This window comes from Nipponia nippon, unplaced genomic scaffold, assembly GCF_047370975.1.
Source record: "Nipponia nippon isolate SJK-2023a ecotype South Korea unplaced genomic scaffold, ASM4737097v1 scaffold_3, whole genome shotgun sequence".
In the NCBI taxonomy this organism is placed as follows: Eukaryota; Metazoa; Chordata; class Aves; order Pelecaniformes; family Threskiornithidae; genus Nipponia; species Nipponia nippon.
Window position 1 is genome coordinate 392377 of NW_028262347.1, and position 24816 is coordinate 417192.

General features: G+C 58.8%; 3 protein-coding genes and 1 long non-coding RNA gene across 4 annotated transcripts; 2 read left to right on the plus strand and 2 right to left on the minus strand.

Moving 5' to 3' along the window:
• Positions 1-1414: 1414 nt before the first annotated feature.
• On the plus strand, positions 1415-4711 carry LOC148054456 (acrosin-like). The gene is made up of 5 exons (XM_087767883.1): positions 1415-1647; positions 1964-2164; positions 2503-2768; positions 2893-3029; positions 3507-4711. The coding sequence occupies exons 1-5, from the start codon at positions 1577-1579 to the stop codon at positions 3852-3854; spliced, it is 1023 nt and encodes a 340-aa protein (XP_087624009.1). The 5' UTR covers positions 1415-1576; the 3' UTR covers positions 3855-4711.
• Positions 4712-5609: 898 nt separating this feature from the next.
• Positions 5610-11161, minus strand: LOC148054457 (uncharacterized). The gene is made up of 2 exons (XR_015706999.1): positions 9520-11161; positions 5610-8894 (listed from the first exon to the last, which is right to left on the minus strand). It is a non-coding gene; the product is annotated as an uncharacterized LOC148054457 (long non-coding RNA).
• Positions 11162-13690: 2529 nt separating this feature from the next.
• Positions 13691-22005, plus strand: LOC104009633 (arylsulfatase A). Its single transcript, XM_087767884.1, has 8 exons — positions 13691-14052; positions 14378-14618; positions 15098-15316; positions 15774-15943; positions 16439-16563; positions 16740-16867; positions 17300-17402; positions 18302-22005. The coding sequence occupies exons 1-8, from the start codon at positions 13823-13825 to the stop codon at positions 18601-18603; spliced, it is 1518 nt and encodes a 505-aa protein (XP_087624010.1). The 5' UTR covers positions 13691-13822; the 3' UTR covers positions 18604-22005.
• On the minus strand, positions 21770-24383 carry LOC148054458 (acrosin-like). Its single transcript, XM_087767885.1, has 4 exons — positions 23634-24383; positions 23030-23295; positions 22768-22913; positions 21770-22290 (listed from the first exon to the last, which is right to left on the minus strand). The coding sequence occupies exons 1-4, from the start codon at positions 23810-23812 to the stop codon at positions 21943-21945; spliced, it is 939 nt and encodes a 312-aa protein (XP_087624011.1). The 5' UTR covers positions 23813-24383; the 3' UTR covers positions 21770-21942.
• Positions 24384-24816: the final 433 nt, after the last annotated feature.

Below are 24816 nucleotides of genomic sequence, written 5' to 3' on the forward strand. Positions count from 1 at the left end.
GGGCAGAGAAAGGGAGGCGTCAAGGAAGAGGAGGGGGATGTACAAGCATGGAAAACGGAGACAAGGGGGGATCAAGGAGCCAGTCACACATAAGCAAACTGCTGGGTGGTTTGCTTGTTTGACGGAGCCCTGCACCTCATCACCACGGCCCTTCCTACCTTCTTTTTGAGAGCGATTCCAAGTCCTCTTCTGTGTGGCCCCCTCTGTGCCCGGTGGGGAGGTGGCTCCAGAGGCCTGGCTGCCAGCAACGGCAGAAGGGAACACAGGCCATAGGGACCCAGCAGCTGGAAACACCGAGTGTCTGGGGGCAGCTGCTGGTGGGAGCGCTGTGGGCGCGTGCCGTTGGCTAGTGAAATAGTAAATAATTGTAAATAGTTTCTAAAGCTAAGGAGAAACAGTCATTTTCCAATTAGCAAAACTACTAACGCCTTGTGCCTTGGGAAAGGAATTTGGGAGGCAGTTAAAAGATATGAAAGCGTTTGCATAAGTAGCAAACTGTGGAAAACTAACGGCTCCAGCCTTGAAGAAGGCTAGATAAAAGACCGATAAAAGGGAGCATCTCGGCACCAAAGACCGGACGGTGGCCAGAGAAGCGTGAAGTTTGATCAAACTGCAGAAAGTGGGTGAAAGGTAAACGTGGCGAGGGGAGATCGCGACCGCCGACTCAACTCAGGACCGAAAAGACTTGCCCCCCCACCTGAAAGGGGCACGCGTGCTAATTTACATAGCAAGCGAGGCTAATTTAAGTACAGCAAACCAATAGTGTATGAAATGTTAATCACCAGCCGATAAGTGTAAATTTAGGCGGGTTTATACTGATCATGTAACCCGATAAATATGCTGTAGTTTTGTATGACGGTATGCACGTTAGGTGGAACGATCCCCCGTGTATCCCGTGCTGTAATAAAGAGAATGCCTGCTTCTTAATGCTACGTTGGTGTTAAGAGGTTTATTCCCGATTTCGGTGCAATGCCAGCATGCGTGCACCCAGGCGTGCACATACTTAGAGGGTGCAACACATGGGTACGCTGGACTCATCCCACTCGCACATCACTGCTTGCGTGCTGCGGCTGTAACCAGACTGGCGCTTCAACACCCAAGCATGTGCATACTGCCTGTAGTAGTTACATTCTCTGGTGTATGTTTTTTGGGAAGGACCTGCTGGGAAACAGCTGCAGAGAGCAGGGTGGCAGTGAACTTCCCAGAGAGGCTGGGATGCCCCACTTGATTTTTTCCCTGCTAAGTGTTAGCAGGCAGTGCTCAGAGCCAGGTGCTGCTGCCTGCCACGGGACCCGCACGCCCTCATCCCGCAAGCAGAGCATTCGGCGGGTGTCCGTCGGGGGTGTCCGTCGGGGGTGTCCAATCCCAGCTTCTGCCCCCCTCCTGCTTGGAACCCCCACGTTGCCCCCCCACCCCGAGAGGCCACCGTGGCCAGCACCCGGAACCAGCGGCTCTGTGACATCAGCCCGGGGCCAAGGGCACCGTGGGCAACGTGAATACGTGGGCACTACGTCGGCCGCTGCACTGGTGGTGACGAGCCCCCGGTTCTTGCAGTTGCCACGTGCTGCTGGCAGCGATGAATTTGCTCCCCCTCCTCGTCCTGCTGGCCATGTGCTGGCCTGTGCACGCCACATGGGACAGCTGTGGGTAAGTGGCCCGAGGCTCGGGGAGGGAGCTTGGGCAACCCTTATGGGGTTCACTGGAGGGTGCCCGCTTGTCCTCCGTGGCCACGCCACAGCTTCCCCAACCCCGTGTGGGAGCCTCAGTTCCCTGCCAGCAGCCAGGCTGCTGGCACAACTCGTCTGTGGGGCTCAAGCAGAAACAGGGGCGGACGGACGCACGCCCCATGGGGTTCCCTGGCCCTGCTGTCCATGCAGCGCCTTGTGGGGAGGGAAGACGGCTGACCTTCAGCCTCAACAGCAGCAAGCCGTCGAGCAGGACAGTAAGGAGTTTCTGGTTGCAGAGGGACCTGCGGGCTCCGGCCCATGGCTGCTCACTACGGCATGTCGCGCGTCGTGGGGGGCAGAGATGCCCAGCCAGGGGCCTGGCCCTGGATCGTCAGCATCCAGGATCCCTGGGTAGCAGGCACGGGCCATATCTGCGGCGGGTCCCTCATCAGCCCGCAGTGGGTCCTCACAGCAGCCCACTGCTTCATCAAGGCCAGGTAAGGAGGACCGGGGACCAGGGATATCCCCACAACACCGGCAGGTACCCTGCCTGCGCCACCACGCGCTACTCCCATCCCGTTTCCCTGCAGCACGCCCAGTGCCTGGGCACTCCCGAGCCCAGCTGAGAGACTGCTCAGGAGAAGGCTGGGCTCGTGCCACTGCTTCCTAGCAGCTGCCAGCCCGACATCCCTTGCGCCTAAGGCACGCGAGGGCAGTCGCACCCTCCGTAGCGCTGCTGCCCTCTCTCCCCTGTGAGGCGGAAGGCAGGGAACTGCTGGGCTGCTGCAGCACACGGCTCCGCTCCCCCTGACCCCTCTCTCCATCTGCCTTCCAGGCGCATCGCCATGTGGCGCGTGGTGATCGGGGCCACCCAGCTGACCCAGCTGGGCCCTGAGGTCCAAGTGCGCAATATTAAGCGGCTCCTGGTTCACGAACACTACAGTAATATCTCGCAGAGGAATGACATTGCTTTGCTGGAACTGGACCAGCCTGCCCAGTGCAGCCCCTACGTACAGCTTGCCTGTGTGCCCGACGCCTCGCTGAGAGTGTCACAGTTGACAGCCTGCTACGTCAGTGGTTGGGGCTCCACGACCGCAAGATGTGAGTTCCCAAAAGCGCTCGCGTCCTGAGTGCAAGCTTGGCACGCTGGGGAGATGGGCTGGGGAGGAGAACTGGCAACGAGCTCCTGGGTGTTGAATTCCTTTCTGTGTCACAGCTGGAGGAGCAACGGATGTCCTGCAGGAGGCCAAGGTCCGCCTCATTGATGTCAACCTCTGTAACAGCAGCCGGTGGTACAGAGGGGCCATCCACAGCCACAACTTGTGTGCTGGCTATCCGCAGGGTGGCATCGACACCTGCCAGGTAGGGGCGTGCTACAAGTCAGCTCCCAGCACCACAGACAGCCCTGTCACAACCGCCCCAGCAGACCCCCGGCGCGGGCTTTGCCTGGCAAGTCACCCTCCCGCCCCTGGGTCCCCACTGCTGCTGGGGCTCACCTCCCCCATCTGCAGGTCCTTGCCTGTGCCCCACTTGTCCCAGAGGCCGGAGACTCTGCCCAGAAAGCCCATCCAGCGCTCTTGGCAGCCCATACGACCAGGTCCCAGCCCTGCAACACCCCTCTTCCCCACATCCAGGACCACTGTGCGGCTAGGAGAGAGCGAGCTCTACCTTACAGGCCCACGACCCCTTCCTAGGAAAGGCTCTGGAGGCTGCAGCAGCTGAGCAGAGCCGTTCTGTGCAGTGAACACAGCTCTGGCAGGTGCTGTGAGAGAGAAGGAGCCAGCCGGAGCGCCGACAGTGGCCCCCCAGTGCCACCTTAATGCTCTCTCCCCGCTGCAGGGCGACAGCGGTGGGCCTCTCGTGTGCAAAGATAACAACGCTGACTACTTCTGGCTTGTTGGAGTGACCAGCTGGGGGACAGGCTGTGCGAGAGCAAAACAGCCCGGGGTCTACACCTCCACTCAGCACTTTTACGACTGGATCCTGGTACAGATGGGACTGCGCCCAGCAGTCACGGCCACTCCAGCGCCACAGCCAGCCTTCACCTCAACCCCCGTTCAGAGGCCAACGCCAATACCAACGCAGTCGGGCAGCTTTACACCCTGCCCATTTCCACGCCAGAAGCTGGTGGAATTCTTTAATCTGCTGCAGGAGCTCCTGCAGGTCCTGAGGGGAAAAAAGGCTTGAGCAGCAGCATCAACGGGATCCAGTGCAGGCTGCAGAGTACCACGACCACTTCCTTCTGCGGCAACGCCTGCTGATCCAAAGGCCTGCTCTGTCCTGCCCTCTCTCCTCCGAGTGCACACAAGTCCTGAAGCTGACTTAGTTCTTGAAATAAAGTTGATGTTTTTCACAGCTAACCGTGCTTCAGTCCAATTCAGTCTCCTGTGCAAGGCGAGGACTTCCATGCCCGGCACCTGCAAAATGAGGCTGCAGGCAGACAGGAGGGCACAAAGGGAAAGAGTCACTCAGCGGGGCTGAAACCGTGCCCGCTCAGAGAGGAGGGTGCTCAGAGCGTGGGATGGAGAAGACTGGCACACTGAGCCTAGAAAGACGATAGGAAAAAATTATGTGATGTGCAGACAACTTCGGGGGTATGCATTAAGGCATGCAAGCTGATGATTAAGGCCTGGCGCAAGCCTTAGCTAACTGAACAGACTGTGGGAAACTGCTGAGCATGACAAGAGCAATTGCTGTCGATAGTAAACAGAGTGAGAAGCGGGCAGGAGTTAGAGTGCCATGAGGAAGAGACAGGTTCATGGGTAGTTACAGGGGACTGATGTGAGAGGTGGCCACACTTCACAGATCACTGAAGGAAGAGTTGGGGTCATTTCGGGAGAGGAATCTGGCAGGGACAGCAGTACCCAGGAAACCGCATCAGTCACGCCACGGAAGGCCAAGATGACCCAGCTAACGGCACCTGAAACACCAGCTCTGTTCACAGATGGGGCAAACCTGGGAGCAAGGGGGAACAAATAACCCGGGGAAGGTCCCTTGTTTGGGTGGAGACAAGGGCAGAGAAAGGGAGGCGTCAAGGAAGAGGAGGGGGATGTACAAGCATGGAAAACGGAGACAAGGGGGGATCAAGGAGCCAATCACACATAAGCAAACTGCTGGGTGGTTTGCTTGTTTGACGGAGCCCTGCACCTCATCACCACGGCCCTTCCTACCTTCTTTTTGAGAGCGATTCCAAGTCCTCTTCTGTGTGGCCCCCTCTGTGCCCGGTGGGGAGGTGGCTCCAGAGGCCTGGCTGCCAGCAACGGCAGAAGGGAACACAGGCCATAGGGACCCAGCAGCTGGAAACACCGAGTGTCTGGGGGCAGCTGCTGGTGGGAGCGCTGTGGGCGCGTGCCGTTGGCTAGTGAAATAGTAAATAATTGTAAATAGTTTCTAAAGCTAAGGAGAAACAGTCATTTTCCAATTAGCAAAACTACTAACGCCTTGTGCCTTGGGAAAGGAATTTGGGAGGCAGTTAAAAGATATGAAAGCGTTTGCATAAGTAGCAAACTGTGGAAAACTAACGGCTCCAGCCTTGAAGAAGGCTAGATAAAAGACCGATAAAAGGGAGCATCTCGGCACCAAAGACTGGACGGTGGCCAGAGAAGCGTGAAGTTTGATCAAACTGCAGAAAGTGGGTGAAAGGTAAACGTGGCGAGGGGAGATCGCGACCGCCGACTCAACTCAGGACCGAAAAGACTTGCCCCCCCACCTGAAAGGGGCACGCGTGCTAATTTACATAGCAAGCGAGGCTAATTTAAGTACAGCAAACCAATAGTGTATGAAATGTTAATCACCAGCCGATAAGTGTAAATTTAGGCGGGTTTATACTGATCATGTAACCCGATAAATATGCTGTAGTTTTGTATGACGGTATGCACGTTAGGTGGAACGATCCCCCGTGTATCCCGTGCTGTAATAAAGAGAATGCCTGCTTCTTAATGCTACGTTGGTGTTAAGAGGTTTATTCCCGATTTCGGTGCAATGCCAGCATGCGTGCACCCAGGCGTGCACATACTTAGAGGGTGCAACACATGGGTACGCTGGACTCATCCCACTCGCACATCACTGCTTGCGTGCTGCGGCTGTAACCAGACTGGCGCTTCAACACCCAAGCATGTGCATACTGCCTGTAGTAGTTACATTCTCTGGTGTATGTTTTTTGGGAAGGACCTGCTGGGAAACAGCTGCAGAGAGCAGGGTGGCAGTGAACTTCCCAGAGAGGCTGGGATGCCCCACTTGATTTTTTCCCTGCTAAGTGTTAGCAGGCAGTGCTCAGAGCCAGGTGCTGCTGCCTGCCACGGGACCCGCACGCCCTCATCCCGCAAGCAGAGCATTCGGCGGGTGTCCGTCGGGGGTGTCCGTCGGGGGTGTCCAATCCCAGCTTCTGCCCCCCCTCCTGCTTGGAACCCCCCACGTTGCCCCCCCACCCCGAGAGGCCACCGTGGCCAGCACCCGGAACCAGCGGCTCTGTGACATCAGCCCGGGGCCAAGGGCACCGTGGGCAACGTGAATACGTGGGCACTACGTCGGCCGCTGCACTGGTGGTGACGAGCCCCCGGTTCTTGCAGTTGCCACGTGCTGCTGGCAGCGATGAATTTGCTCCCCCTCCTCGTCCTGCTGGCCATGTGCTGGCCTGTGCACGCCACATGGGACAGCTGTGGGTAAGTGGCCCGAGGCTCGGGGAGGGAGCTTGGGCAACCCTTATGGGGTTCACTGGAGGGTGCCCGCTTGTCCTCCGTGGCCACGCCACAGCTTCCCCAACCCCGTGTGGGAGCCTCAGTTCCCTGCCAGCAGCCAGGCTGCTGGCACAACTCGTCTGTGGGGCTCAAGCAGAAACAGGGGCGGACGGACGCACGCCCCATGGGGTTCCCTGGCCCTGCTGTCCATGCAGCGCCTTGTGGGGAGGGAAGACGGCTGACCTTCAGCCTCAACAGCAGCAAGCCGTCGAGCAGGACAGTAAGGAGTTTCTGGTTGCAGAGGGACCTGCGGGCTCCGGCCCATGGCTGCTCACTACGGCATGTCGCGCGTCGTGGGGGGCAGAGATGCCCAGCCAGGGGCCTGGCCCTGGATCGTCAGCATCCAGGATCCCTGGGTAGCAGGCACGGGCCATATCTGCGGCGGGTCCCTCATCAGCCCGCAGTGGGTCCTCACAGCAGCCCACTGCTTCATCAAGGCCAGGTAAGGAGGACCGGGGACCAGGGATATCCCCACAACACCGGCAGGTACCCTGCCTGCGCCACCACGCGCTACTCCCATCCCGTTTCCCTGCAGCACGCCCAGTGCCTGGGCACTCCCGAGCCCAGCTGAGAGACTGCTCAGGAGAAGGCTGGGCTCGTGCCACTGCTTCCTAGCAGCTGCCAGCCCGACATCCCTTGCGCCTAAGGCACGCGAGGGCAGTCGCACCCTCCGTAGCGCTGCTGCCCTCTCTCCCCTGTGAGGCGGAAGGCAGGGAACTGCTGGGCTGCTGCAGCACACGGCTCCGCTCCCCCTGACCCCTCTCTCCATCTGCCTTCCAGGCGCATCGCCATGTGGCGCGTGGTGATCGGGGCCACCCAGCTGACCCAGCTGGGCCCTGAGGTCCAAGTGCGCAATATTAAGCGGCTCCTGGTTCACGAACACTACAGTAATATCTCGCAGAGGAATGACATTGCTTTGCTGGAACTGGACCAGCCTGCCCAGTGCAGCCCCTACGTACAGCTTGCCTGTGTGCCCGACGCCTCGCTGAGAGTGTCACAGTTGACAGCCTGCTACGTCAGTGGTTGGGGCTCCACGACCGCAAGATGTGAGTTCCCAAAAAGCGCTCGCGTCCTGAGTGCAAGCTTGGCACGCTGGGGAGATGGGCTGGGGAGGAGAACTGGCAACGAGCTCCTGGGTGTTGAATTCCTTTCTGTGTCACAGCTGGAGGAGCAACGGATGTCCTGCAGGAGGCCAAGGTCCGCCTCATTGATGTCAACCTCTGTAACAGCAGCCGGTGGTACAGAGGGGCCATCCACAGCCACAACTTGTGTGCTGGCTATCCGCAGGGTGGCATCGACACCTGCCAGGTAGGGGCGTGCTACAAGTCAGCTCCCAGCACCACAGACAGCCCTGTCACAACCGCCCCAGCAGACCCCCGGCGCGGGCTTTGCCTGGCAAGTCACCCTCCCGCCCCTGGGTCCCCACTGCTGCTGGGGCTCACCTCCCCCATCTGCAGGTCCTTGCCTGTGCCCCACTTGTCCCAGAGGCCGGAGACTCTGCCCAGAAAGCCCATCCAGCGCTCTTGGCAGCCCATACGACCAGGTCCCAGCCCTGCAACACCCCTCTTCCCCACATCCAGGACCACTGTGCGGCTAGGAGAGAGCGAGCTCTACCTTACAGGCCCACGACCCCTTCCTAGGAAAGGCTCTGGAGGCTGCAGCAGCTGAGCAGAGCCGTTCTGTGCAGTGAACACAGCTCTGGCAGGTGCTGTGAGAGAGAAGGAGCCAGCCGGAGCGCCGACAGTGGCCCCCCAGTGCCACCTTAATGCTCTCTCCCCGCTGCAGGGCGACAGCGGTGGGCCTCTCGTGTGCAAAGATAACAACGCTGACTACTTCTGGCTTGTTGGAGTGACCAGCTGGGGGACAGGCTGTGCGAGAGCAAAACAGCCCGGGGTCTACACCTCCACTCAGCACTTTTACGACTGGATCCTGGTACAGATGGGACTGCGCCCAGCAGTCACGGCCACTCCAGCGCCACAGCCAGCCTTCACCTCAACCCCCGTTCAGAGGCCAACGCCAATACCAACGCAGTCGGGCAGCTTTACACCCTGCCCATTTCCACGCCAGAAGCTGGTGGAATTCTTTAATCTGCTGCAGGAGCTCCTGCAGGTCCTGAGGGGAAAAAAGGCTTGAGCAGCAGCATCAACGGGATCCAGTGCAGGCTGCAGAGTACCACGACCACTTCCTTCTGCGGCAACGCCTGCTGATCCAAAGGCCTGCTCTGTCCTGCCCTCTCTCCTCCGAGTGCACACAAGTCCTGAAGCTGACTTAGTTCTTGAAATAAAGTTGATGTTTTTCACAGCTAACCGTGCTTCAGTCCAATTCAGTCTCCTGTGCAAGGCGAGGACTTCCATGCCCGGCACCTGCAAAATGAGGCTGCAGGCAGACAGGAGGGCACAAAGGGAAAGAGTCACTCAGCGGGGCTGAAACCGTGCCCGCTCAGAGAGGAGGGTGCTCAGAGCGTGGGATGGAGAAGACTGGCACACTGAGCCTAGAAAGACGATAGGAAAAAATTATGTGATGTGCAGACAACTTCGGGGGTATGCATTAAGGCATGCAAGCTGATGATTAAGGCCTGGCGCAAGCCTTAGCTAACTGAACAGACTGTGGGAAACTGCTGAGCATGACAAGAGCAATTGCTGTCGATAGTAAACAGAGTGAGAAGCGGGCAGGAGTTAGAGTGCCATGAGGAAGAGACAGGTTCATGGGTAGTTACAGGGGACTGATGTGAGAGGTGGCCACACTTCACAGATCACTGAAGGAAGAGTTGGGGTCATTTCGGGAGAGGAATCTGGCAGGGACAGCAGTACCCAGGAAACCGCATCAGTCACGCCACGGAAGGCCAAGATGACCCAGCTAACGGCACCTGAAACACCAGCTCTGTTCACAGATGGGGCAAACCTGGGAGCAAGGGGGAACAAATAACCCGGGGAAGGTCCCTTGTTTGGGTGGAGACAAGGGCAGAGAAAGGGAGGCGTCAAGGAAGAGGAGGGGGATGTACAAGCATGGAAAACGGAGACAAGGGGGGATCAAGGAGCCAGTCACACATAAGCAAACTGCTGGGTGGTTTGCTTGTTTGACGGAGCCCTGCACCTCATCACCACGGCCCTTCCTACCTTCTTTTTGAGAGCGATTCCAAGTCCTCTTCTGTGTGGCCCCCTCTGTGCCCGGTGGGGAGGTGGCTCCAGAGGCCTGGCTGCCAGCAACGGCAGAAGGGAACACAGGCCATAGGGACCCAGCAGCTGGAAACACCGAGTGTCTGGGGGCAGCTGCTGGTGGGAGCGCTGTGGGCGCGTGCCGTTGGCTAGTGAACTTGAAGCTGGACTAGCTCACGAGCAAAAGGAGATACCGAGCTGGAAAGACCCCAGGTCTGTGCCAGTTACTGGGTAAGTAGCTTGACGGCCAGCCACGGATTTTAACTGAACTTAATTCCCACGCTAATGTTTAAGGGCCCCGTGAGCATGCTGTGCTTGCGGATCTCGGAGCGATGGGTGTGTACCTTTCACTGCTGAACATCCGTACCGATCAGCTGGAGAGGCAGACAAGGACTGGGTTGTGCTGTTTGTGTTAAGCGGGTGCTGGTAAAGGGACTGCTCTATCCGTGTTAATCTGTTTTGCCATTCATGCCAGTGAGGTGTGTGCGCGTGGTCTTGAATGGGATCTGGCTCTTTGGAAGACAAAGTCTCTGGTACCTGTGCATGGGAACAGCAGTCGCATCCATTGGGCTGAGATGGGAGAAACCTCCTGGGAGCGAGAGTCCTCCCGATTCAGCTCCAGCTCTTCTGCGAGAAGATGTTCTCTGGGAGGAACATGGGCTGGATATGGCGTGCGCAGAACGTGCACGCACACACGCGCACGCACGCACAGACGCACAGCACGCACAGAGCGCATGCACAAAAATGCTGTGTGCACACATACACTGCATTCACGCGCAGGGTGCATGTGCACACACACGCACACGCACACACACAGTGGAGACACATGGGGTACAAACAGAAGGTGCAATGCACACCCACAGTGTGTGCACACCCGTACTCCAAACCACACGTCTTGAACACAGAGCGCAATGCACAGTGTTCACATACACAGAGTGCATGCATAGGCATACCTGGCTGGCGTGTGCACACAGACAGTGTGTGCATGCACACACACAGTTTACACACACAGGCAGTGCATGCACACCCTACAGTATGCATGCATGTGGAATGCACCCCCCCACACACACCGCATGCATGCACACAGTGTGCATCCACCCATCTGCCCACATGCATGCTCACTGCATACACCCATGATGCACGCACATGTAGAATGCACCTCCCACGGGTGCACATGCAAACTCACTTGTCCATCCATGCATGCACACATGCATGTCGACATACACATACACATGTGCAGGCATACACATGTGCACACACGTGTGTGCTCGCACACACAGAGACAAACGTATTGCGCCCACACAAGTATAGCCCGGTAACACCCCACATAGAATCATAAAGATTGGAAAAGACCCTTAAGATCATCGAGTCCAACCGTTAACCTATCCAAGTCCACCACTAAACCATGTCTTCGAGCACCACGTCTGCCCTTCTTTTAAATCCCTCCAGGGATGGAGACTCAGCCCCTGCCCTGGGCAGCCTGGGCCAGGGCCTGACAGCCCTTTCCGTGAAGGAATTTTTCCTAATACCCAACCTAACCCTGCCCTGGCGCAGCTTGAGGCCGTTCCCTCTCCTCCTATCACTTGTTTACTGCGGAGAAGAGACCGACCCCCAGCTCCAGCCTCCTTTCAGGCAGTTGCAGAGAGCGATGAGGGCTCCCCTCAGCCTCCTCTTCTCCAGGCTGAGCCCCCCCAGCTCCCCCAGCCGCTCCTCCCCAGCCTTGGGCTCCAGCCCCTGCCCCAGCCTCGCTGCCCTGCTCTGGCCACGCTCCAGCCCCTCCATGGCCGCCTTGGGGTGAGGGGCCCAGCGCTGAGCACAGCATTCGAGGGGCGGCCTCACCAGTGCCCAGCACAGGGGCACCATCACCTCCCTGCTCCTGCTGGCCACACTGTTCCTGATACAGGCCAGGATGCCATTGGCCCTCTTGGCCACCTGGGCACACTGCTGGCTCATGTTCAGCGGCTGTCGACCACCACCCCCAGGCCCTTTCCCGCCGGGCAGCTCCCAGCCGCTCCTCCCCACGCCTGCAGCGGTGCCTGGGGTTGTTGTGCCCCCAGTGCAGGACCCGGCCCTGAGCCTTGCTGACCCTCACCCAGTGCCTGGGCCCATCGACCCAGCCTGGCCAGGGCCCTCTGCAGGGCCTTCTGCCCTCCAGCAGATCGACACTTCCACCCAACTTGGTGTCACCTGCAAACTGACTGAAGGTGAATGAACTTACATGCTCATGAGCCGCTCACATGGCCACAGCTTGTCACACCCACCCCTGCCTGGCCTGCACATGTCTTTCAGCGTGTGCTCCCACAGCACTGCAGCAGTCACTTGTGCCTCTCCTTCCACGCAGCCACGTGGACGCTGTTCATCCGTGTGTCCTACCTGTGCCCACTGGGGCCTGTGCAGGTTGAGGCAGTGACGCCATGCCTTGCTCAGTTTCCTGCAGCCGAGTTACCTGCACGCAGCGCACATGGTCCCACACCTCCTGCCCTGTCCCTTGTCTGGTCTCTGAAACTCTGTCCCTACGCCGTGCCCCTCCCCAGAGCTCAGAGCCTCAGCTGTTCGCCTCTCAGTGTCCAGGCTGCCAGCCCCCAGCACCCTGATCGCTGTGGCCAGGCGCTGCACGGCAAGCACTGCCATGCTCTATGAGCAAAGTGGGCTCCGTGAATTATGCAGCAGTTTCCTGCTGCAGCACCAGCCTCCTCACTCTGCCTCTTGGCCCTGAATAATTGATATCAGTGAGCACAGCAGCAGCAGCAGCAGCCCCAGCGTCCTTCTTGTGCCAGGGGCCAGGCCGTTAGGAGGCATGGGGCTAGGCATGCAGGAAGGCCAGGGGCTATGGGGACGGTCTGAACTATGGAAGACAGGGAGCAATGGAAAGCAGAGTTCCCTGGCACATTGGACAGTGGTTGTAAAAGTGGGATGCCTCTTAAGAAATGCTGACTAGTAATAACAGGAAAATCCAGAACAAACTGATCACACAGGCTGGATGCAAACCACGGGCACATCTCCATGAGAACATCCAGGCTAGGACATTAGCCAGCCTTACCCCTGCTTTGTCTTTGGGCTGAAACTCCTCACCTCTGCCTGCTGCGTGGTTAATCCCAGACCAGTGCCACTGTGCCTGACTGTGCCTGTGCTTGTACACCACCTCTGGTCTTGCCTTACTCTTATTTTGGATAAACTGAACAAATGGAGGTCTTCAGGACATTAGACTTCAATTCCTTTCTGTGCCTGTCTGCCGAGCTTTCTCTGGTTTTCAAAAGCAGACAGGTACAATAGCAACAGGGTACAGCCTTCCTGGGGTGCAGAACCTCCCCTTTTCCTCCTCATTCTCCTTATCACTCCCTTCCACCAGAGAATTGCTGTTGCTCTTGGCACTGTCCCTTCCTCGCTCTGATTACAAGTCCTCGGTCTGCAGGATATGGGCTCCTATGTTCAGGCACAAGCAGCAGTCCTTGAGCCTGAGTGTGAAAGCCTGTCACTACTGTATGAAAACATACTTTGTTTGACAAGTGCGCAGGCTCCCATGGGACCCAGCCTGCCCCGAACAATGCCCCGCTCCCTGCCTGTCCCTGCGCGCATCTGGAGAAAAGCAGCTTTGTTTGCTCTTCCAGAAGGCGGGAAGCCAAGAGCCGGGCCAGCGGCTGGCGCCCGCCACAGGAGCGGGGCAGGGGACGTCCACCCGGGCCGCCCAGCTCGCCGCCGCACGCCGAGGCGCCCGTCGTCTCCCAGGACAGCCTGATGGCTCCCCGGCCTCAGCCCCGGCGCGGCTGGGAGCAGGCGCTGGACACACGGGCTGCGTCCGCAGCCTCCAAACCTGGGCGACGCTGAGGGCGACTCTGTCGGAAGCCCCTGTTGTTAACAAACCACCCCCGGCAGCAGCAGCCGGGGCAGGCCCGGGCCGCAGGAGGCCGCCTGCACCGGGCGCGGCGCTCCGGGAGGCGGCTGCGAGGGACCAACGCCGCCGCGGAGCCTGCGCGGCCCCTTCCAAGCGCTGCCCCGCGACGGACTACAGTTCCCGGCATGCCCCGCCGCGGGGCCGGGTCACGCGGCTGCCCGCGCGCGTCAGGCGGGCGGCGGCGGCGGCGGCGGCGCGGCGCCGTTCGGCTCCGCCGGTTGTGGAGGTGCCTGCGCTGCCCGGCCCGGCCCGGCCCGGCCCGGCCCGGCGGGCGCCGCCACGGGGGGCTCGGAGCGGAGCGGAGCGTGGGAGGGCAGCGCTGTACCCCGTGCCGAGCGCCAGTGTCGGCGGGCCTCCCCGGGCGGCGGCGCCATGGGGCCGCGGAGCCGGGGCCTGCCCTGGGCCCTGGTGCTGCTGGCCTTGCGCGGAGCGGCCGGCGCCCGCCCCAGCTTCGTCCTGTTGCTGGCGGACGACCTGGGCTTCGGGGACCTGGGGAGCTACGGGCACCCGTCTTCTGGCACGCCCCACCTGGACCGGATGGCTTCCCGAGGGCTGCGGTTCACCAGCTTCTACAGCAGCTCCCCGGTGTGCAGCCCGTCCCGGTACGTCCCCGCTGCTCCCGCCCCGCTGGCTGGCGACTGCTGCAGGGCCCCGGGGCGGGGATGGAGGAAGCGTCGAGACAGGGCTTGGCACCCAGCTAGGGAGTTGCAGTGCTGGGAGGAGCGGGTGGTTGATAAGCCTGCCGTGCCCCAGGAGGCCCACAGGTCTGGCTGCTCTATGAGGGGACCGATCGCGTGTCCCAGCAGACAGGGGAGGCGGCAGGTCCCGAGGAATGGGTCACCCTCTGTGGAGGTTGAGCACCGCAGCCTGTGCTGTGTCCGGTGTGACGCTTGTCTCCTCTCTCTCTCTTTGAACCCTCGCCTGTAGGGCAGCCCTGCTGACCGGCCGTTTCCAGATGCGCTCTGGGGTTTACCCCGGTGTGTTTGACCCAGACTCGCGGGGAGGCCTGCCGCTGTCTGAGGTCACCATTGCAGAGGTGCTGAAGGCTGAGGGCTATGCCACAGCCATGGTTGGCAAGTGGCATCTTGGCCTGGGGATTAATGGCTCCTTCCTGCCCATCCACCAGGGCTTTGACCACTTCTTGGGGGTGCCCTACTCCCATGACCAGGTGAGAGGCCTGTCAGGCCCTGAAGGGTGTCCTGGGGCTGGCTGGGGAGAGGGCCTGAGAGATGAAGCTTGCTTGAGAGCACATAGGCTGGGTTAGTGCTTGCCTGGGTGTGGGTGGCTGCAGGCCAGGGAGATGGATGCTGGTGGGGAAAGCCCACCTCTCAGGTGCTCATATGATAGGGCAGTTTTGCAGAACGTGGGTGGCAGTTGTGCATGGGGACATTTGCCCTTTGTCAAGGGAGGGAGGGTCAGCTTCTGGACTATAAAGAAACATCTGAATTGCTGCCAGGAGAAAATGATGTTGGGGCAGCATGATCCGTGGACAGTTCTAGGGTGGGCACAGACCCCTGGGCTTCTGGGAGTGGCTGCCCAAAGGGTGCCTGTAGGCCCTGGTGATGGGCCACTGTGACACTCTTTGCTCCTCTCCCCTTACTGTCCTGCAATACATGTAAAAGACAAAGTGTTATTTGTTCTCTCCAGGGCCCCTGCCAGAATCTCACCTGCTTCCCACCCGACATCAAGTGTTTTGGGACTTGTGACCAAGGCTTAGTGCCAGTCCCGCTGCTCTGGAACCAGAGCATCGTGCAGCAGCCGGTCTCTTTCCCTGATCTGGTGCCACTCTACAACAAATTCTCCCGGGACTTCATCGCTGACTGTGCGCGACGAGGCCTCCCCTTCCTGCTCTACTATGCCTCCCACGTAGGAGAGGGGGAGGGCTGCTCTGGGCCCAAGGGTGGGGAAGGGAGCCTTTGTCCTGTGGGGAGAGCAGGGAAGCGTCTCAGCTCCTGCAGCCCTAGGACTGTGCTGAGCAGTCAATATCCCTGGACGACTTGGGGTTGCTGTTCCCACACCCAGGTCTTGTGGCAGCACTGTTCTGATAATATTCTTGGGCTGCTTCTTTCTGGAGCTTTGCCCACTTCTCCGGGCCAGGAGTCCACCTGGGAAAATTTCCCACTCGGGGGCTCCACATCCTGTCCTGGGGCTCAGCTCCTTTATGCCATTTCTGAGAGATGTTTCTGAAGCTTGGGGACAAGCCTCTTCTCATCTCATGGTGTATCTCCATGTCCTAGCTGGGGTGCTCACTGTCCCCGGGTGAACTGGGAACCAGATGCGGCTCTGGGAGTTTGTGTAGCAGTCTTCTCTGCCCTTTCTCCAGCATACACACTACCCCCAATTTGCAAGCCAGGAGTATGCAGGGCAGTCGCGGCGTGGGCCGTTTGGTGATGCACTCTTGGAGTTTGATGGCTCGGTGGGACAGCTGCTGCAGGCACTGCAGGAAAATGGTCTTGCAAACACAACCTTGATGTTTTTCACCTCTGACAATGGGTGAGTGGGCTCAGTAGCGGGGACTTCATCACTGGTAAGGTTCTTCTGCCATGGTATGGGGGAACTGGAATGAGGCATTGGTTGGCTGGGGCAAAAGGGATGTGATGTGGCATTGCCAGGTGACCTGAAGTGAGGCAAGAGGTGGGCGCTGCTCTGGAGACGAGCCAGTGCATGATCTGCTCCTTGTTCCTGTGACTCAGCTGTGCCTCTTCTTGTGGGCAGAAACCTCACAGGGTTCAGGCCAGGAGCGTGCAGCAGCCCAAATGTACCCCGGTTCCCTTCACGTGTGAGTGGCACTGGTCTCTGGTGCCCTGCTTAGGCATGTTGCCCACCTTGGCTTCTTCACCTGCCCCATGCCTCCTGCCTCACAAGGCTGAGAAGGATGGCAGTGTCACTTGCTGGTACCATGTCTCTCTTGTCATGGCCCTGTTGGCAGCATCAGGGAAGGGGTAGCATGAACATGTGAAACTGATGGTAGGTAGTTCTCTCTTACAGCCCTTCCACCATGAGAATGGCACGTGGAGGCAGCTCTGGCCTTCTGAAGTGTGGGAAGGGCACGACGTACGAAGGTGGTATGCGGGAACCAGCAGTGGCTTATTGGCCAGGCCGTATCACTCCAGGTGAGACTTGGCACTGCTTGTGCCTTTTGCGTGCTGATGTCAGCCAAGGCAGGGGTGTCATGGCAGCTCGGCTGCCCTGGGACACGCAGAGGGTGGGAGAGAAGTGAGGATGGCAGGGATGGGAGTGGGATCAGGTGCTTGAACCTTTCCTTATGCCTTGATGTGGTGGGTGACAGGAGTGACGCATGAGCTGGCAAGCACCCTGGACATCCTGCCAACCCTGGCTACCCTGGCTGGAGCAGCTCTTCCTAAAGTTGCCCTGGATGGCTATGACCTGAGTCCGGTGCTGTTTGGGTCAGGGAAGGTGAGTCCTGTGGGCTGGTTTGGCTGGCGTTGTGCAGGAAGGCTGGGTGTGGGGCTGGAGCTGTGTGCCTGGAGCTGGGTGCCTGATGAGTAGAACCAGCTGGCGGTCAGGAGATCCATGAGCTAGGACCTTTTGTCTGGCCTGGGTCATGCCGTGGAGTTCCTGGGCTTCCTCAGGCTGCTGAGCTCTAACACCTGCAGCATGTTGCCAAACCAAACCCCCGTGGCTGCAGTGGGTGGACAGAGCCCCAGTAGCTTTGAGTAGGAAGCAAACAGGATGCCGCTGCTCATCAGCTTCTCCCCTCTCCGGCCATGTTCTGGCTGTAGTATTGGGGCTCCTGTGTGACTTCCTGGGGTCTCTGCCTGGTCCGTTCCAGGCTCTTCTTCAGCCTTGTGGCTGCACAGGTGAGCTTAGCTCTGCTGCTTCCCACAGAGTCCCCGTCAGACAATGTTCTTCTACCCGCCGTCTCCCGATCCGCTGCATGGCCCCTTCGCTGTCAGGCTTGGGAAGTACAAGGCCCATTACTTCACAAAAGGTTAGTGCTGCCTCTTCTCTGCGTGGGTGTCGTAGATGGAGTGAGAGTGCACTTGTAGGAGCAACATGTTTATTGATGACAGGGTTTGATAGTAAACAGAACAGTGGTTTAACGAGATTCGATGGCATGGTACACTTGATTATTTACTGCATAGGGGACAGGGTCAGACAGGACTGTCAGGGAGACCCTCCCGTTGAGTCATGAGGTTCAGAGAGGACCCCCTTGCTTTCTAAACTCCTTCTCAAAGAGGAGTCTGGGTGCAGCTGGATCCAATCCTAGTCCCAGACTTGGTCAATGGCTTATGTCTAAAGGATTATATATGCACAATCAATCCTTTATATCACTTAGCTAAAATTTCAAAGTTTAGCATGCTATTAGTCACTTATCGAGGATCTGTTGCGGCAAGGAATCTCTCAACCTTGAGGAGTAACCTTGAGAGGCATCCCTACTCAAGGGGAGATCCTGGTGTGCAGCCCACTGCTGTGCAGGAGAGCTCACAGGGCTCTTGGGCTGCTCACTATTTATGTGGGTTAGATGATTAACTCAAAGTCATACTTACATACCAACTCCCTGTGTTAGTTTCTTCCAACTTTGCCTTGAGCCGGACATTGACCAGCACTGTGGTTAGGCGGACACGTTGCCGTAAATTAGCCCTTGGCTGTTGTGTTGTTATCTGTCTCCCCCAAATCCACTTTGAGCTGGATGCATCCATCACAACTGCCTCTGGTGATTATCGCTTGAGCAGGGTTATGGGAAAAGGTCAAGTGTAGGGGGGGAGGGCAGGAGGGTACAGGGGGAGCATACCACCACAGTGGGCAGCTTTGTGGAGTCCTGCGTGGCTTTGCTGTCCAAAGCTCAAAGAGAAGAAACTGAGCTACACCTGGGGGTTTCTTTTGCAGGTTCCTTTCACAGTGATACGACCCCAGACCAGGCCTGCCATGGGCTGACCCCGCTGACCCCTCACTTGCCCCCGCTGCTCTTTGACCTGGAGTCAGACCCAGCCGAGAACTATGATCTGCTGCAGAGCGGTGCAGGGCCGGAGCTTCTGCAAGTCCTGAAGGAGATCGAACTGCAGAAAGTCCTTTTTGAACAGCGCATGGAATTTGGGGAAAGCCAGATCAGGAAGGGCAGGGATCCCACGCTGCAGCCCTGCTGCGTACCAAACTGCACTCCTAAGCCCTCCTGCTGCCGCTGCTCCTAGCCTCTTGCTGCTCCATCCCCTTCAGCTGCTCCACTCTGGAACCCTATCCCAAACCCACCAGCCCCCTCGCCCCCAACTACCCAAGCTCAGCCTTAGAGCTACCCTGTGGGTTTGGCTCAGTGACACCTGACTGATGGCGTGCTGGGGTAGCAAACTGGGGGTTGGGGAGATTACTAACCCTGCTAGGAGTGCGGGTCAGTGCACCCTGTGCTCTGTGTTGGACGTTCAAGATGAGGCCTCTTGAAAGAAACCCTTGACTTGTTCAGGGAGGGACCATGATACAGCATCGTCTCCAGAGCCAGAACAGCTCCTTTCAAACCATGATCAAGGTGAAGCAAAGGGCATGCCCCAGTCTCCAGAGATCCCAGCGCAGCTGGAGGCACGCTGTGCACCCCTGGGCGGAAACTGAGCTGGGAGCTGCAGCACCATCACTTCCTAGGGGCCAAGAGCACAGCAAGAAGAGGATGGGATGGATGGTCCTGGCAGCTGCAGAGGCAGGACCTTGTGCAGCTAGTGCAGAGGGGACGTGCCTAGGTGGGAAGCAGCTTGTGATGGGTTGGCCTTGGCTGGATGCCGGGTGCCACCAAGCTGCTCTATCACTCCCCTCCTCAGCAGGACAGGGAGGGGAGGAAATGAGATGGAAAAAACCCTCATGGGTCAAGATAAAGGCAGTTTAATAAAATCAAAGGCAAAGGCCATGCACAGAAGCAAAAGGAAAACAAAGATTTTATACTCTTTCCCATCGTCAGGTGATGTCCAGCCACTTTCCGGGAAGCAGGGCTTCAGTATGTGTAGCAGTTGCTCCAGAAGGGAAGCGTCATAAATAACGAATGCCCCCACTTCCTCCTCCTTTCTCTTAGCTTTCGCTGCTGAGCAGATGTCATGGTATGGAATATCCCTTTGCTCAGTTTGGGTCAGCTGGCCTGGCTATGTCCCCTCCCAAGATTTTGCCTACCCCCGCCCTGCTGGGGAGGGGGAATGTTGGAGAGACAGCAGCATTGCTCAGCAGTAGCCAAAACACTGGTGTGTTATCACCACCTTTCTAGTTACCAATACAAAGCACAGCACTATGAGGGCTGCTGTGGGGAAAATTAACTCCATCCCAGTCAGACCCGATACACAGCCCAAGCACCTCCAAGTCCTTCACGACTCCAGGAGGTGGAGATGTGGCTGGTGGTTGGCAGGCCTGGTCCTCTTGTGAGGTCTGTGGGTGCTGGGGCTGATCAGCCAGGTGGACTGCAACCACATGCCAGCCCCATGACTGAAAGGGTCCCTCCTTTTGCTCGGGAGCTAGTCCAGCTTCAAGTTCACTAGCACACTGAACACACACACAGCGGTCCCACCAGCAGCTGGCTGCGTGCACGCCAGCCAGGTATGCCTATGCATGCACTCTGTGTATGTGAACACTGTGCATTGCGCTCTGTGTTCAAGACGTGTGTACGGGTGTGCACACACTGTGGGTGTGCATTGCACCTTCTGTTTGTACCCCATGTGTCTCCACTGTGTGTGTGCGTGTGCGTGTGTGTGCACATGCACCCTGCGCGTGAATGCAGTGTATGTGTGCACACAGCATTTTTGTGCATGCGCTCTGTGCGTGCTGTGCGTCTGTGCGTGCGTGCGCGTGTGTGCGTGCACGTTCTGCGCACGCCATATCCAGCCCATGTTCCTCCCAGAGAACATCTTCTCGCAGAAGAGCTGGAGCTGAATCGGGAGGACTCTCGCTCCCAGGAGGTTTCTCCCATCTCAGCCCAATGGATGCGACTGCTGTTCCCATGCACAGGTACCAGAGACTTTGTCTTCCAAAGAGCCAGATCCCATTCAAGACCACGCGCACACACCTCACTGGCATGAATGGCAAAACAGATTAACACGGATAGAGCAGTCCCTTTACCAGCACCCGCTTAACACAAACAGCACAACCCAGTCCTTGTCTGCCTCTCCAGCTGATCGGTACGGATGTTCAGCAGTGAAAGGTACACACCCATCGCTCCGAGATCCGCAAGCACAGCATGCTCACGGGGCCCTTAAACATTAGCGTGGGAATTAAGTTCAGTTAAAATCCGTGGCTGGCCGTCAAGCTACTTACCCAGTAACTGGCACAGACCTGGGGTCTTTCCAGCTCGGTATCTCCTTTTGCTCGTGAGCTAGTCCAGCTTCAAGTTCACTAGCCAACGGCACGCGCCCACAGCGCTCCCACCAGCAGCTGCCCCCAGACACTCGGTGTTTCCAGCTGCTGGGTCCCTATGGCCTGTGTTCCCTTCTGCCGTTGCTGGCAGCCAGGCCTCTGGAGCCACCTCCCCACCGGGCACAGAGGGGGCCACACAGAAGAGGACTTGGAATCGCTCTCAAAAAGAAGGTAGGAAGGGCCGTGGTGATGAGGTGCAGGGCTCCGTCAAACAAGCAAACCACCCAGCAGTTTGCTTATGTGTGACTGGCTCCTTGATCCCCCCTTGTCTCCGTTTTCCATGCTTGTACATCCCCCTCCTCTTCCTTGACGCCTCCCTTTCTCTGCCCTTGTCTCCACCCAAACAAGGGACCTTCCCCGGGTTATTTGTTCCCCCTTGCTCCCAGGTTTGCCCCATCTGTGAACAGAGCTGGTGTTTCAGGTGCCGTTAGCTGGGTCATCTTGGCCTTCCGTGGCGTGACTGATGCGGTTTCCTGGGTACTGCTGTCCCTGCCAGATTCCTCTCCCGAAATGACCCCAACTCTTCCTTCAGTGATCTGTGAAGTGTGGCCACCTCTCACATCAGTCCCCTGTAACTACCCATGAACCTGTCTCTTCCTCATGGCACTCTAACTCCTGCCCGCTTCTCACTCTGTTTACTATCGACAGCAATTGCTCTTGTCATGCTCAGCAGTTTCCCACAGTCTGTTCAGTTAGCTAAGGCTTGCGCCAGGCCTTAATCATCAGCTTGCATGCCTTAATGCATACCCCCGAAGTTGTCTGCACATCACATAATTTTTTCCTATCGTCTTTCTAGGCTCAGTGTGCCAGTCTTCTCCATCCCACGCTCTGAGCACCCTCCTCTCTGAGCGGGCACGGTTTCAGCCCCGCTGAGTGACTCTTTCCCTTTGTGCCCTCCTGTCTGCCTGCAGCCTCATTTTGCAGGTGCCGGGCATGGAAGTCCTCGCCTTGCACAGGAGACTGAATTGGACTGAAGCACGGTTAGCTGTGAAAAACATCAACTTTATTTCAAGAACTAAGTCAGCTTCAGGACTTGTGTGCACTCGGAGGAGAGAGGGCAGGACAGAGCAGGCCTTTGGATCAGCAGGCGTTGCCGCAGAAGGAAGTGGTCGTGGTACTCTGCAGCCTGCACTGGATCCCGTTGATGCTGCTGCTCAAGCCTTTTTTCCCCTCAGGACCTGCAGGAGCTCCTGCAGCAGATTAAAGAATTCCACCAGCTTCTGGCGTGGAAATGGGCAGGGTGTAAAGCTGCCCGACTGCGTTGGTATTGGCGTTGGCCTCTGAACGGGGGTTGAGGTGAAGGCTGGCTGTGGCGCTGGAGTGGCCGTGACTGCTGGGCGCAGTCCCATCTGTACCAGGATCCAGTCGTAAAAGTGCTGAGTGGAGGTGTAGACCCCGGGCTGTTTTGCTCTCGCACAGCCTGTCCCCCAGCTGGTCACTCCAACAAGCCAGAAGTAGTCAGCGTTGTTATCTTTGCACACGAGAGGCCCACCGCTGTCGCCCTGCAGCGGGGAGAGAGCATTAAGGTGGCACTGGGGGGCCACTGTCGGCGCTCCGGCTGGCTCCTTCTCTCTCACAGCACCTGCCAGAGCTGTGTTCACTGCACAGAACGGCTCTGCTCAGCTGCTGCAGCCTCCAGAGCCTTTCCTAGGAAGGGGTCGTGGGCCTGTAAGGTAGAGCTCGCTCTCTCCTAGCCGCACAGTGGTCCTGGATGTGGGGAAGAGGGGTGTTGCAGGGCTGGGACCTGGTCGTATGGGCTGCCAAGAGCGCTGGATGGGCTTTCTGGGCAGAGTCTCCGGCCTCTGGGACAAGTGGGGCACAGGCAAGGACCTGCAGATGGGGGAGGTGAGCCCCAGCAGCAGTGGGGACCCAGGGGCGGGAGGGTGACTTGCCAGGCAAAGCCCGCGCCGGGGGTCTGCTGGGGCGGTTGTGACAGGGCTGTCTGTGGTGCTGGGAGCTGACTTGTAGCACGCCCCTACCTGGCAGGTGTCGATGCCACCCTGCGGATAGCCAGCACACAAGTTGTGGCTGTGGATGGCCCCTCTGTACCACCGGCTGCTGTTACAGAGGTTGACATCAATGAGGCGGACCTTGGCCTCCTGCAGGACATCCGTTGCTCCTCCAGCTGTGACACAGAAAGGAATTCAACACCCAGGAGCTCGTTGCCAGTTCTCCTCCCCAGCCCATCTCCCCAGCGTGCCAAGCTTGCACTCAGGACGCGAGCGCTTTTTGGGAACTCACATCTTGCGGTCGTGGAGCCCCAACCACTGACGTAGCAGGCTGTCAACTGTGACACTCTCAGCGAGGCGTCGGGCACACAGGCAAGCTGTACGTAGGGGCTGCACTGGGCAGGCTGGTCCAGTTCCAGCAAAGCAATGTCATTCCTCTGCGAGATATTACTGTAGTGTTCGTGAACCAGGAGCCGCTTAATATTGCGCACTTGGACCTCAGGGCCCAGCTGGGTCAGCTGGGTGGCCCCGATCACCACGCGCCACATGGCGATGCGCCTGGAAGGCAGATGGAGAGAGGGGTCAGGGGGAGCGGAGCCGTGTGCTGCAGCAGCCCAGCAGTTCCCTGCCTTCCGCCTCACAGGGGAGAGAGGGCAGCAGCGCTACGGAGGGTGCGACTGCCCTCGCGTGCCTTAGGCGCAAGGGATGTCGGGCTGGCAGCTGCTAGGAAGCAGTGGCACGAGCCCAGCCTTCTCCTGAGCAGTCTCTCAGCTGGGCTCGGGAGTGCCCAGGCACTGGGCGTGCTGCAGGGAAACGGGATGGGAGTAGCGCGTGGTGGCGCAGGCAGGGTACCTGCCGGTGTTGTGGGGATATCCCTGGTCCCCGGTCCTCCTTACCTGGCCTTGATGAAGCAGTGGGCTGCTGTGAGGACCCACTGCGGGCTGATGAGGGACCCGCCGCAGATATGGCCCGTGCCTGCTACCCAGGGATCCTGGATGCTGACGATCCAGGGCCAGGCCCCTGGCTGGGCATCTCTGCCCCCCACGACGCGCGACATGCCGTAGTGAGCAGCCATGGGCCGGAGCCCGCAGGTCCCTCTGCAACCAGAAACTCCTTACTGTCCTGCTCGACGGCTTGCTGCTGTTGAGGCTGAAGGTCAGCCGTCTTCCCTCCCCACAAGGCGCTGCATGGACAGCAGGGCCAGGGAACCCCATGGGGCGTGCGTCCGTCCGCCCCTGTTTCTGCTTGAGCCCCACAGACGAGTTGTGCCAGCAGCCTGGCTGCTGGCAGGGAACTGAGGCTCCCACACGGGGTTGGGGAAGCTGTGGCGTGGCCACGGAGGACAAGCGGGCACCCTCCAGTGAACCCCATAAGGGTTGCCCAAGCTCCCTCCCCGAGCCTCGGGCCACTTACCCACAGCTGTCCCATGTGGCGTGCACAGGCCAGCACATGGCCAGCAGGACGAGGAGGGGGAGCAAATTCATCGCTGCCAGCAGCACGTGGCAACTGCAAGAACCGGGGGCTCGTCACCACCAGTGCAGCGGCCGACGTAGTGCCCACGTATTCACGTTGCCCACGGTGCCCTTGGCCCCGGGCTGATGTCACAGAGCCGCTGGTTCCGGGTGCTGGCCACGGTGGCCTCTCGGGGTGGGGGGCAACGTGGGGGGTTCCAAGCAGGAGGGGGGGCAGAAGCTGGGATTGGACACCCCCGACGGACACCCCCGACGGACACCCGCCGAATGCTCTGCTTGCGGGATGAGGGCGTGCGGGTCCCGTGGCAGGCAGCAGCACCTGGCTCTGAGCACTGCCTGCTAACACTTAGCAGGGAAAAAATCAAGTGGGGCATCCCAGCCTCTCTGGGAAGTTCACTGCCACCCTGCTCTCTGCAGCTGTTTCCCAGCAGGTCCTTCCCAAAAAACATACACCAGAGAATGTAACTACTACAGGCAGTATGCACATGCTTGGGTGTTGAAGCGCCAGTCTGGTTACAGCCGCAGCACGCAAGCAGTGATGTGCGAGTGGGATGAGTCCAGCGTACCCATGTGTTGCACCCTCTAAGTATGTGCACGCCTGGGTGCA

Bases quoted from the DNA above. Each gene is read 5' to 3' on its own strand.
- LOC148054458 (XM_087767885.1), bottom strand. From the start codon at position 23,812: ATGGCTGCTCACTACGGCATGTCGCGCGTCGTGGGGGGCAGAGATGCC. The intron at 23,296-23,633 runs GTAAGGAGGACC...TCTGCCTTCCAG, and splicing joins CACTGCTTCATCAAGGCCAG to GCGCATCGCCATGTGGCGCG. The intron at 22,291-22,767 runs GTAGGGGCGTGC...TCCCCGCTGCAG, and splicing joins GTGGCATCGACACCTGCCAG to GGCGACAGCGGTGGGCCTCT.
- LOC148054456 (XM_087767883.1), top strand. From the start codon at position 1,577: ATGAATTTGCTCCCCCTCCTCGTCCTGCTGGCCATGTGCTGGCCTGTG. The intron at 2,165-2,502 runs GTAAGGAGGACC...TCTGCCTTCCAG, and splicing joins CACTGCTTCATCAAGGCCAG to GCGCATCGCCATGTGGCGCG. The intron at 3,030-3,506 runs GTAGGGGCGTGC...TCCCCGCTGCAG, and splicing joins GTGGCATCGACACCTGCCAG to GGCGACAGCGGTGGGCCTCT.
- LOC104009633 (XM_087767884.1), top strand. From the start codon at position 13,823: ATGGGGCCGCGGAGCCGGGGCCTGCCCTGGGCCCTGGTGCTGCTGGCC. The intron at 15,944-16,438 runs GTGAGTGGGCTC...TCTCTCTTACAG, and splicing joins TTTTTCACCTCTGACAATGG to CCCTTCCACCATGAGAATGG. The intron at 16,564-16,739 runs GTGAGACTTGGC...GGTGGGTGACAG, and splicing joins GCCAGGCCGTATCACTCCAG to GAGTGACGCATGAGCTGGCA.